Source organism: Thalassophryne amazonica, chromosome 10 (genome assembly GCF_902500255.1).
Source record: "Thalassophryne amazonica chromosome 10, fThaAma1.1, whole genome shotgun sequence".
Lineage (NCBI taxonomy): Eukaryota > Metazoa > Chordata > Actinopteri > Batrachoidiformes > Batrachoididae > Thalassophryne > Thalassophryne amazonica.
The window spans coordinates 113,010,638-113,023,692 of record NC_047112.1 but is presented as its reverse complement, the minus strand read 5'-3'; the positions used below and the strand labels follow the sequence as shown (position 1 = coordinate 113,023,692).

Genomic DNA, 13,055 nt, shown 5'->3' with positions numbered 1-13,055 from the left:
GCACGTCTCATTGGGAGGAGGCCCCGGGGAAGACCCACGACATGCTGGAGGGACTACATATCTCGGCTGGCTTGGGAACGCCTTGGGGTTCCTCCGGAGGATCTGGGGGAGGTGTGTGTGGATCGGGAGGTCTGGGCGGCTTTGCTTGAGCTGCTGCCCCCGCGACCCGACTCCGGATAAAGCGGAAGAAAATGGATGGATGGATGGAGATGGAACAGACTGTTGCGTGATGTCCCCTGCCTGTGACTGGATCTTGCATGGACTTCTCATCAAATACATCTTTTATTATGTTGTGTTCTGTTTTGGAAAACTTTGCAAAAACCTTGTACCTGTTAGAATGGCCTAAGCAGAGGGTCGCCCCTTTGAGTCTGGTCTGCTTGAGGTTTCTTCCTCAAGAGCATCAGAGGGAGTTTTTCCTTCCCACTGTCACCTGTGGGTTTGTTCTGGGGGTTGGTCAGGTCTGATCTTACTTGTTGTGATTTGGCGCTATATAAACTAGATAAATTGAAGAAGTGTGTGAGGACTCCACTCGAAATGACCCAAACTCAAATAAATACCCTGAAACATTTTTCTGCACTTCTCCTTCAGTTTATTTTGTTCCCTGTCAAAATGTAATTATGACTGTTGTGTTGTTAGTGTGGTTTAAGTACCCCACTACGAGTTCCTGTGAGGGTTACACCCCGTCTGAATTGACCCGACACCACACAAATCAAGTGAAATATATATATTAAGCACAGACAACATCACCTCCTGATATTAAAGCTTTAATTTCTGTTCAATATGTAAATTACATGTTCCCTTGTGTTTACCGGCTGTGTTACTGTTCATGTGTGTTAGAAAAACCCAGATATAGAACCTGATGTTAGCGTCAGGTGTGTGTCGACGGAGCTCATCTTACAGTTTCAGATCATCAAACCGCTAATATCCACCTGGTCCCCGTCTGGACTCTGATTCAGACACATAATCACATCCATTAAAGCTAAAACAAGTCATTTAATTTTATGCTCGCTTAAAGGGCAGCGCAGTCTGGTTAGAGTGCCTCTGTGATGTCGTGGGATTTGAACGCTTCACCGGACATCATCCGGTTGTGCAACACAAACACAGCGTCACTTCACACAGAAAAATGGTGGACTGCTTTGTTTTCTGCTGCAAAAGGTCCAGTTGGTTTTTTTTTTTCCTTCCAGTTCCCAGTGGAGAAGTGAGGACGAGGCGAACATGAGACGTCGTGTCGGTAACCTGAGAGGAGCTGCGTTCTCTCGCCTGCAAAACCGCATCGACACGTTTGTGCGCCGGGTCAGAAACAAACTGCAACACATGTCCACTTTCCACCACATCCTCACCTTTTCTTTGCATTTTCATTTTGTGTGCAATTTACCCCAAAACAGACAGCTGTCCCCGGGCGTAGGATTGTTGTGTCATATTTTAACCCTTTAGCGCCCGCCCTCAAACGAGACCATGCTGCCCAATAACCAGGATCAGAAATTATTCTTCCAAAGCAACAGTTCAAAAATACAAAAAGATTCAGATTAGTGATCTTAAATACACAAACGACACCTTTGGAAAAGTTCATTTAATCAACTGTTTAACGCCACAGTGGTACCAGTTTCTGTGACAAACTCCACACTCTTGGGTTCTAATTCTTTCCTTTCGGACTTTGGGTCCATCAGTTCAATCTTGAGCTCTGGTTCAGTCTGCGGGAACTGACGGGATTCCCGTTGAAACGGGATCTCTCTGTTATGTGTCGACGCGGGTTGAGGAGCGGACCTGCGTCTGACGGAACCCAGCGCCAAAACAACCAGAAAGCGGTTCCAAAAACAAAACAATTTTATTTTTCCCCCTTCTGTGCAATACAAAGTGTACAAACGTAAACTGCGTCAGTCTGGCGGAGTGAAGGACGGCACGCTCTCGAGCGCCCAAAAGGATTGAAGCCCGGCGCTTCTGGACCCACGTTCACCGCCAAACACCCCCCAGGTGGACACGACAAATCGACTCTGCGAAGGACAGAAAAGGTGAGGTAAGTCAGCAGCTACAACCAACATCCTTCAAAGGCACACACCACCAGCAACACACTCAGGTCTGAACTCAAGCTCTATATAAATGAGCAGCTTCCCACAACAGGTGGAGGACCACCAGTCCGCACGCCACGGCCACGAGAAGCAAGCTGCACAACTCCCATCAATGCCCACATACACTGCATAACAAAATACAAAGTTACTGTTAACAATTATTCAGACAATCAAATCACCTCTGATGTGTGCTGACAGCACGTGTCCCTCACCCGTCCTCCCTCACAGGCACGATGTGTCAAACCCAGGCGCGGTCCTCAGCGTCTCACAAACGAACATCACAAGGTCGAGTTCCCGGCAATTCTGCTTGAATCACACATGGCTTAAATGCAGAACGCCATCTCATTATCTGCTTCAGCTGAAAGTCTTTAAGGTTGCACGTGAGCACCATCCACAGGTGCTGCACATTACGTTGATGAGGGTGAAGGACTCTTCTGCCAGCACCTTCTCCACAGACAATAAATCAGTTTGCATGTTTGAGATCGATCTCTTTTTCCTGGTTCTTTCCCTCAGCCCCAACCAGTCTCAGCAGAAGACTGCCCCTCCCTGAGCCTGGTTCTGCTGGAGGTTTCTTCCTGTTAAAAGGGAGTTTTTCCTTCCCACTGTGGCCAAGTGCTTGCTCATAGGGGGTCGTTTTGACCGTTGGGGTTTTTCATAATTATTGTATGGCCTTGCCTTGCAATGTGGAGCGCCTTGGGGCAACTGTTTGTTGTGATTTGGCGCTATATAAGAAAAAAGTTGATTGATTGATTGATTGATACCACCTGGAGAGCAAAGAAAAGAAAAGAACACCAAAATCAATCAATCAATCAATCAATCAATTTTTTTATATAGCGCCAAATCACAACAAACAGTTGCCCCAAGGCGCTTTATATTGTAAGGCAAGGCCATACAATAATTATGTAAAACCCCAACGGTCAAAACGACCCCCTGTGAGCAAGCACTTGGCTACAGTGGGAAGGAAAAACTCCCTTTTAACAGGAAGAAACCTTCAGCAGAACCAGGCTCAGGGAGGGGCAGTCTTCTGCTGGGACTGGTTGGGGCTGAGGGAGAGAACCAGGAAAAAGACATGCTGTGGAGGGGAGCAGAGATCGATCACTAATGATTAAATGCAGAGTGGTGCATACAGAGCAAAAAGAGAAAGAAACAGTGCATCATGGGAACCCCCAGCAGTCTACGTCTATAGCAGCATAACTAAGGGATGGTTCAGGGTCACCTGATCCAGCCCTAACTATAAGCTTTAGCAAAAAGGAAAGTTTTAAGCCTAATCTTAAAAGTAGAGAGGGTGTCTGTCTCCCTGATCTGAATTGGGAGCTGGTTCCACAGGAGAGGAGCCTGAAAGCTGAAGGCTCTGCCTCCCATTCTACTCTTACAAACCCTAGGAACTACAAGTAAGCCTGCAGTCTGAGAGCGAAGCGCTCTATTGGGGTGATATGGTACTACGAGGTCCCTAAGATAAGATGGGACCTGATTATTCAAAACCTTATAAGTAAGAAGAAGAATTTTAAATTCTATTCTAGAATTAACAGGAAGCCAATGAAGAGAGGCCAATATGGGTGAGATATGCTCTCTCCTTCTAGTCCCCGTCAGTACTCTAGCTGCAGCATTTTGAATTAACTGAAGGCTTTTTAGGGAACTTTTAGGACAACCTGATAATAATGAATTACAATAGTCCAGCCTAGAGGAAATAAATGCATGAATTAGTTTTTCAGCATCACTCTGAGACAAGACCTTTCTGATTTTAGAGATATTGCATAAATGCAAAAAAGCAGTCCTACATATTTGTTTAATATGCGCTTTGAATGACATATCCTGATCAAAAATGACTCCAAGATTTCTCACAGTATTACTAGAGGTCAGGGTAATGCCATCCAGAGTAAGGATCTGGTTAGACACCATGTTTCTAAGATTTGTGGGGCCAAGTGCAATAACTTCAGTTTTATCTGAGTTTAAAAGCAGGAAATTAGAGGTCATCCATGTCTTTATGTCTGTAAGACAATCCTGCAGTTTAGCTAATTGGTGTGTGTCCTCTGGCTTCATGGATAGATAAAGCTGGGTATCATCTGCGTAACAATGAAAATTTAAGCAATACCGTCTAATAATACTGCCTAAGGGAAGCATGTATAAAGTGAATAAAATTGGTCCTAGCACAGAACCTTGTGGAACTCCATAATTAACTTTAGTCTGTGAAGAAGATTCCCCATTTACATGAACAAATTGTAATCTATTAGTCAAATATGATTCAAACCACCGCAGCGCAGTGCCTTTAATACCTATGGCATGCTCTAATCTCTGTAATAAAATTTTATGGTCAACAGTATCAAAAGCAGCACTGAGGTCTAACAGAACAAGCACAGAGATGAGTCCACTGTCTGAGGCCATAAGAAGATCATTTGTAACCTTCACTAATGCTGTTTCTGTACTATGATGAATTCTAAAACCTGACTGAAACTCTTCAAATAGACCATTCCTCTGCAGATGATCAGTTAGCTGTTTTACAACTACCCTTTCAAGAATTTTTGAGAGAAAAGGAAGGTTGGAGATTGGCCTATAATTAGCTAAGATAGCTGGGTCAAGTGATGGCTTTTTAAGTAATGGTTTAATTACTGCCACCTTAAAAGCCTGTGGTACATAGCCAACTAACAAAGATAGATTGATCATATTTAAGATCGAAGCATTAAATAATGGTAGGGCTTCCTTGAGCAGCCTGGTAGGAATGGGGTCTAATAAACATGTTGATGGTTTGGATGAAGTAACTAATGAAAATAACTCAGACAGAACAATCGGAGAGAAAGAGTCTAACCAAATACCGGCATCACTGAAAGCAGCCAAAGATAACGATACGTCTTTGGGATGGTTATGAGTAATTTTTTCTCTAATAGTTAAAATTTTGTTAGCAAAGAAAGTCATGAAGTCATTACTAGTTAAAGTTAATGGAATACTCAGCTCAATAGAGCTCTGACTCTTTGTCAGCCTGGCTACAGTGCTGAAAAGAAACCTGGGGTTGTTCTTATTTTCTTCAATTAGTGATGAGTAGAAAGATGTCCTAGCTTTATGGAGGGCTTTTTTATAGAGCAACAGACTCTTTTCCAGGCTAAGTGAAGATCTTCTAAATTAGTGAGACGCCATTTCCTCTCCAACTTACGGGTTATCTGCTTTAAGCTACGAGTTTGTGAGTTATACCACGGAGTCAGACACTTCTGATTTAAAGCTCTCTTTTTCAGAGGAGCTACAGCATCCAAAGTTGTCTTCAATGAGGATGTAAAACTATTGACAAGATACTCTATCTCCCTTACAGAGTTTAGGTAGCTACTCTGCACTGTGTTGGTATATGGCATTAGAGAACATAAAGAAGGAATCATATCCTTAAACCTAGTTACAGCGCTTTCTGAAAGACTTCTAGTGTAATGAAACTTATTCCCCACTGCTGGGTAGTCCATCAGAGTAAATGTAAATGTTATTAAGAAATGATCAGACAGAAGGGAGTTTTCAGGGAATACTGTTAAGTCTTCTATTTCCATACCATAAGTCAGAACAAGATCTAAGATATGATTAAAGTGGTGGATGGACTCATTTACTTTTTGAGCAAAGCCAATAGAGTCTAATAATAGATTAAATGCAGTGTTGAGGCTGTCATTCTCAGCATCTGTGTGGATGTTAAAATCGCCCACTATAATTATCTTATCTGAGCTAAACACTAAGTCAGACAAAAGGTCTGAAAATTCACAGAGAAACTCACAGTAACGACCAGGTGGACGATAGATAATAACAAATAAAACTGGTTTTTGGGACTTCCAATTTGGATGGACAAGACTAAGAGACAAGCTTTCAAATGAATTAAAGCTCTGTCTGGGTTTTTGATTAATTAATAAGCTGGAATGGAAGATTGCTGCTAATCCTCCGCCCCGGCCCGTGCTACGAGCATTCTGACAGTTAGTGTGACTCGGGGGTGTTGACTCATTTAAACTAACATATTCATCCTGCTGTAACCAGGTTTCTCTAAGGCAGAATAAATCAATATGTTGATCAATTATTATATCATTTACTAACAGGGACTTAGAAGAGAGAGACCTAATGTTTAACAGACCACATTTAACTGTTTTAGTCTGTGGTGCAGTTGAAGGTGCTATATTATTTTTTCTTTTTGAATTTTTAATGCTTAAATAGATTTTTGCTGGTTATTGGTAGTCTGGGAGCAGGCACCGTCTCTACGGGGATGGGGTAATGAGGGGATGGCAGGGGGAGAGAAGCTGCAGAGAGGTGTGTAAGACTACAACTCTGCTTTACTCTGAAGTTCTTGAGATATTTTTTGAGATTTCCTGTCTGACCTGGGAATGTTGGTGTGTGAAATCTGTTGGTGTGTGGTGTTTTTACCGTGTGGCTGAACACCACACACTGTACGAACAAACCTGTCTGATCTATGTTTTTTTATCTCCATGTGTGTGATCTCTCAGGTTTTGGAAACCTACAAATAATTTTAAAATCCTGCTGTGTGAACCAGCATTATTAGGACGTCAACAATTTCAAGTAATAACTGAGCTGATTCTCTCATGTACTTATTTTTGTTCTTCAGATAATGTAAGATTGATCCCTCCTAATCTATGCCTGCCATGATTAACTATTTGATTTTTTTTATTTCTTTCTTTTATTACTTTGACACTTTCTCCCCTTCTGTTCTCACTCACTCATATCTCACTGGGACAAATACTCAGTTCTAAAAATGATCATTCTTTAATCAACGTTTATACAAGTTTTGTGGAATCATCTGCAAGATTTTATATATACAGTGAGGAAAATCAGTATTTGAACACCCTGTGGTTTTGCAAGTTCTCCCACTTAGAAATCATGGAGGGGTCTGAAATTTTCATCTTAGGTGCATGTCCACTGTGAGAGACATAATCTAAAAAAAAAAAATCCGGAAATCACAATGTATTTTTTTTTTTAATAATTTATTTGTATGTTACTGCTGCAAATAAGTATTTGATCACCTACCAATCAGCAAGAATTCTGTCTCACACAGACCTGTTAATTTTTCTTTAAGAAGAATGAACAGAATTTAAGAATTTTTCTTTATATATATATATATATATATATATATATATATATATATATATATATGTGTGTGTGTGTGTGTGTATTGGCGCCATATTATGAACAAAAGTCTTGATGGATAACACAGGAATAGTGGATTTTTTTTAAATAGTTGCACTAAAAGAAAAAAACACCACTTAACTAGTTCCAGGAGAGTTAGTTTTCTCTGCAATGACAACATTTATTACACACAGCTCTGTGAGCTTCAGACTAATACAAGAAAGGTCGTAGCAACAACACCTAAAGCTCCAAAACTATGCAAAAGTAGACCTAATAAATGTCTTAAAATAGTTTGTCCAACACAAAACTCAACATGTGGCTCCACGAGTGGGTGTGAAGGTGTTTGTGTGTTTGTTTGCGGCATCCTGTCCATGGTGAACCCCACCTCGCACTCTATGACTGCTGGGATAGGCTCCAGCCCCCCGCAACCCTTAATTGAACTAAGCGGTTGAAGATGAGAGTGTGTGTGTGTGTGTGTGTGTGTGTGTGTGTGGGTGTGTGTGTGCGTGTACTTCCCATTTCAGTCATCCTCACAGGTGAAATGTTCGTCCACAGTCTTTGAACTGGCGATTTGTGCAGTTTATAGCTGCACATGAAGATATATATATTTTTTATGAAATCAAAGAGAATAAAGTTGTGCGCGCCTCATTAAAGCTCAACAGAAAAAAGCGTTCAGGAGCGGGACATGAGAGTGGTAATATGGCGTCCAGTTTGTTTCAAAGATATTGGCCAATGAGCGATCCAGTGTTATACAGAGATCAGTGGTCTCAATGCATTTCTCCTGTCGTGAAATGTTACCTATAGTGCACTGTGGCATGTGTGGTCCAAACACTAAAACCTTCAAAATTAGTGCATTACTTTAAAACTAAAACATATAGCTGCTATTTTCACTTTATAAAGCTCAGACATGACATTAATTTAAATCACTTGTCTGGAATTAGTTTGGTTAAAATTAAACCATAAGTTAAAACTGTATGCCTGTTGATGACTTGCGTGATATGCCAGCGAGTCATTATGGTATAAAGAGAAATTCTCTTTATTCCTCCTCCTCCGTCACCAGGTCTCTTTTGCTGAGAGAAAGCTAATCTGACACAGAATTGCCGGCTCGTTGTTGTGTTATTGGTTTAGCTTTTATCTGTAACTTCTGCTAAGTTTTTCGAGGTTTATCGGTTTAGCTCTATAAAACATAACTTTTCAGTTAGCAGATTAACTTTGTGGTTAGCTGTGCCCATCACTGGTGACACCGTTATCTGCACCTGCACATGTCAAAACGTAACACACACAGACATCTACACCGCATTTGCTCAACAGCGTCGCAACTTCAAGTAAGTCTGAAATTTACATGCAAGCTGCATTCACCCAGACATGGCTACGGAACAGCATGCACTGCTCACACTGCGCGGCTCTATCTGTGAAATCAATCAATCAACGTTTATCAATCAATCAATCAATTTTTTTTATATAGCGCCAAATCACAACAAACAGTTGCCCCAAGGCGCTTTATATTGTAAGGCAAGGCCATACAATAATTATGTAAAACCCCAACGGTCAAAACGACCCCCTGTGAGCAAGCACTTGGCTACAGTGGGAAGGAAAAACTCCCTATTACAATAGTCCAGCCTAGAGGAAATAAATGCATGAATTACTTTTTCAGCATCACTCTGAGACAAGACCTTTCTAATTTTAGAGATATTGCGTAAATGCAAAAAAAGCAGTCCTACATATTTGTTTAATATGCGCTTTGAATGACATATCCTGATCAAAAATGACTCCAAGATTTCTCACAGTATTACTAGAGGTCAGGGTAATGCCATCCAGAGTAAGGATGTGGTTAGACACCATGTTTCTAAGATTTGTGGGGCCAAGTACAATAACTTCAGTTTTATCTGAGTTTAAAAGCAGGAAATTAGAGGTCATCCATGTCTTTATGTCTGTAAGACAATCCTGCAGTTTAGCTAATTGGTGTGTGTCCTCTGGCTTCATGGATAGATAAAGCTGGGTATCATCTGCGTAACAATGAAAATTTAAGCAATACCGTCTAATAATACTGCCTAAGGGAAGCATGTATAAAGTGAATAAAATTGGTCCTAGCACAGAACCTTGTGGAACTCCATAATTAACCTTAGTCTGTGAAGAAGATTCCCCATTTACATGAACAAATTGTAATCTATTAGACAAATATGATTCAAACCACCGCAGCGCAGTGCCTTTAATACCTATGGCATGCTCTAATCTCTGTAATAAAATTTTATGGTCAACAGTATCAAAAGCAGCACTGAGGTCTAACAGAACAAGCACAGAGATGAGTCCACTGTCCGAGGCCATAAGAAGATCATTTGTAACCTTCACTAATGCTGTTTCTGTACTATGATGAATTCTAAAACCTGACTGAAACTCTTCAAATAGACCATTCCTCTGCAGATGATCAGTTAGCTGTTTTACAACTACCCTTTCAAGAATTTTTGAGAGAAATGGAAGGTTGGAGATTGGCCTATAATTAGCTAAGATAGCTGGGTCAAGTGATGGCTTTTTAAGTAATGGTTTAATTACTGCCACCTTAAAAGCCTGTGGTACATAGCCAACTAACAAAGATAGATTGATCATATTTAAGATCAAAGCATTAAATAATGGTAGGGCTTCCTTGAGCAGCCTGGTAGGAATGGGGTCTAATAAACATGTTGATGGTTTGGATGAAGTAACTAATGAAAATAACTCAGACAGAACAATCTGAGAGAAAGAGTCTAACCAAATACCGGCATCACTGAAAGCAGCCAAAGATAACGATACGTCTTTGGGATGGTTATGAGTAATTTTTTCTCTAATAGTTAAAATTTTGTTAGCAAAGAAAGTCATGAAGTCATTACTAGTTAAAGTTAATGGGATACTCGGCTCAATAGAGCTCTGACTCTTTGTCAGCCTGGCTACAGTGCTGAAAAGAAACCTGGGGTTGTTCGTTTATTAGTGATGAATAGAAAGATGCCCTAGCTTTACGGAGGGCTTTTTTATAGAGCAACAGACTCTTTTTCCAGGCTAAATGAAGATCTTCTAAATTACTGAGACGCCATTTCCTCTCCAACTTACGGGTTATCTGCTTTAAGCTACGAGTTTGTGAGTTATACCACGGAGTCAGGCACTTCTGATTTAAAGCTCTCTTTTTCAGAGGAGCTACAGCATCCAAAGTTGTCTTCAATGAGGATGTAAAACTATTGACGAGATACTCTATCTCACTTACAGAGTTTAGGTAGCTACTCTGCACTGTGTTGGTATATGGCATTAGAGAACATAAAGAAGGAATCATATCCTTAAACCTAGTTACAGCGCTTTCTGAAAGACTTCTAGTGTAATGAAACTTATTCCCCACTGCTGGGTAGTCCATCAGAGTAAATGTAAATGTTATTAAGAAATGATCAGACAGAAGGGCGTTTTCAGGGAATACTGTTAAGTCTTCTATTTCCATACCATAAGTCAGAACAAGATCTAAGATATGATTAAAGTGGTGGGTGGACTCATTTACATTTTGAGCAAAGCCAATAGAGTCTAATAATAGATTAAATGCAGTGTTGAGGCTGTCATTCTCAGCATCTATGTGGATGTTAAAATCGCCCACTATAATTATCTTATCTGAGCTAAGCACTAAGTCAGACAAAAGGTCTGAAAATTCACAGAGAAACTCACAGTAACGACCAGGTGGACGATAGATAATAACAAATAAAACTGGTTTTTGGGACTTCCAGTTTGGATGGACAAGACTAAGAGTCAAGCTTTCAAATGAATTAAAGCTCTGTCTGGGTTTTTGATTAATTAATAAGCTGGAATGGAAGATTGCTGCTAATCCTCCGCCTCGGCCCGTGCTACGAGCATTCTGACAGTTAGTGTGACTCGGGGGTGTTGACTCATTTAAACTAACATATTCATCCTGCTGTAACCAGGTTTCTGTAAGGCAGAATAAATCAATATGTTGATCAATTATTATATCATTTACCAACAGGGACTTAGAAGAGAGAGACCTAATGTTTAATAGACCACATTTAACTGTTTTAGTCTGTGGTGCAGTTGAAGGTGCTATATTATTTTTTCTTTTTGAATTTTTATGCTTAAATAGATTTTTACTGGTTATTGGTGGTCTGGGAGCAGGCACCGTCTCTACGGGGATGGGGTAATGAGGGGATGGCAGGGGGAGAGAAGCTGCAGAGAGGTGTGTAAGACTATAACTCTGCTTCCTGGTCCCAACCCTGGATAGTCACGGTTTGGAGGATTTAAGAAAATTGGCCAGATTTCTAGAAATGAGAGCTGCTCCATCCAAAGTGGGATGGATGCCGTCTCTCCTAACAAGACCAGGTTTTCCCCAGAAGCTTTGCCAATTATCTATGAAGCCCAGCTCATTTTTTATTTATAGAGAACTTTACAACACTGAAGGTGACCAAAGTGCTTCACAATAAAACAAAAACAATTTAAAATGTATAAGACAATTAAAACAATACATAAGTGCACACAACTAAAAGAGGAAAATACATTCAGGTAAAGTGTCACTGTGCTACTGCGTGTTGAAAGCCAGTCTGAAAAGATGAGTTTTAAGCCTGGATTTAAAGAGGCCAAAGTCAGTGACGGTGTGCATGTCGGGGGCAGTTTGTTCCAGAGTCTGGGCCCCGCGACTGAAAATGCCCGATCACCCCAGTGTTTATATTTCACTCGAGGGACGTCCAGCAGGAGCTGATCTGAGGACCTCAAAGCTCCGAACCTTCAGGAGCTCGAACAAGTACAGAGGGGCAAGGCCATTGAGGGCTTTAAAAACAAAAAGTAAAATTTTAAAATCAACTCTAAAAGAAACTGGAAGCCAATGCAATGAAGAAAGGACTGGGGTGATGTGCTGACGTCTACGTGTGTTTCAGAGGTGTCAGGTTCAGGTTCAGGTTACTTTATTCGTATCTGTAGGTAGATTTGACTTGCAGCAAACAGAAAAGGGCGTCCATGTTAGTCAAACACAACAATAACAATGAAAACACTAAAAACACTAACAAAGAACATGTGCAAAACAAATGTAACACAGACACCACCGGGGACTCACAAACTTACCAAACCACTAAAAAAGAAGCCTCAGGAAAAACCACTGAAAGATGGTCAGCATAAAACTGATGTGCAAAGGGCAAATAAATATTAAATATGTGCAAAACCTACTAAGATTTGTTCAATTGCACAATTGCTGCTGGGACAAAACTACTCCTGTAGCGTTTTGTCCTACACCTTGGGACTTTAAACCTATGGCCAGAAGGTAGGAGCTGAAATTCATTAGCCAGAGGGTGGGAGTCATCAATTGTGATGCAGCTGGTTATCCGCTGTAATTATTTGGTGTACAGGGACTCTAAACTCAGCTGGGACTCACCAATCAGCCGACTGGACCATTTAATAATCTGACCCAGTCTTGTCCTGTTCTTCAATGTCAGACTGCCAAACCAGGCCACCAAAGAGAAAGATAAAACAGATTCAATAAAAGCACGATAAAATAGTGTTAACATGGTTCAGCCGATGTGGAAGTACGACAGTTTCCTGAGGCAGAACAAGCGCTGGTGTCCCTTACTGCACACCGCCTCACAGTTTGCCTCAAACTTCAGCGAATTATCAATGATAGTCCCAAGGTATTTATAAGTTTGCACAATTTCAACTGGTTGACCATTAATTATTGTGTTGTCAGGTGTGCTACCATGCTTCCTGAAATCAATGACCATATCTTTAGTTTTTGATGTATTGATCTGAAGATATGAGTCCTCACACCATTTAACAAAATGGTCAACTACAGGACCGCGGCTGCTCTCATTGTCCCGCAGCAGACTGACAATTGTTGGGAGAGGGTCGTAACACGGACCCGCAACAGGGGGCGCAAATGAACAGACAATGGATAAG

General features: G+C 40.9%; 1 protein-coding gene across 1 annotated transcript in view; it reads left to right on the top strand.

Moving 5' to 3' along the window:
• LOC117518184 (serine/threonine-protein kinase ULK3-like) overlaps positions 1-1,469 on the top strand; it is a 56,317-nt gene extending 54,848 nt beyond the window's left edge. The window contains exons 13-14 of the mRNA XM_034179241.1: positions 1,185-1,293; positions 1,386-1,469. Coding sequence (XP_034035132.1) covers positions 1,185-1,293; positions 1,386-1,469 — 193 coding nt within the window. The remainder of the gene's footprint in view (positions 1-1,184; positions 1,294-1,385) is intronic.
• The last annotated feature ends 11,586 nt before the right edge of the window (positions 1,470-13,055 follow it).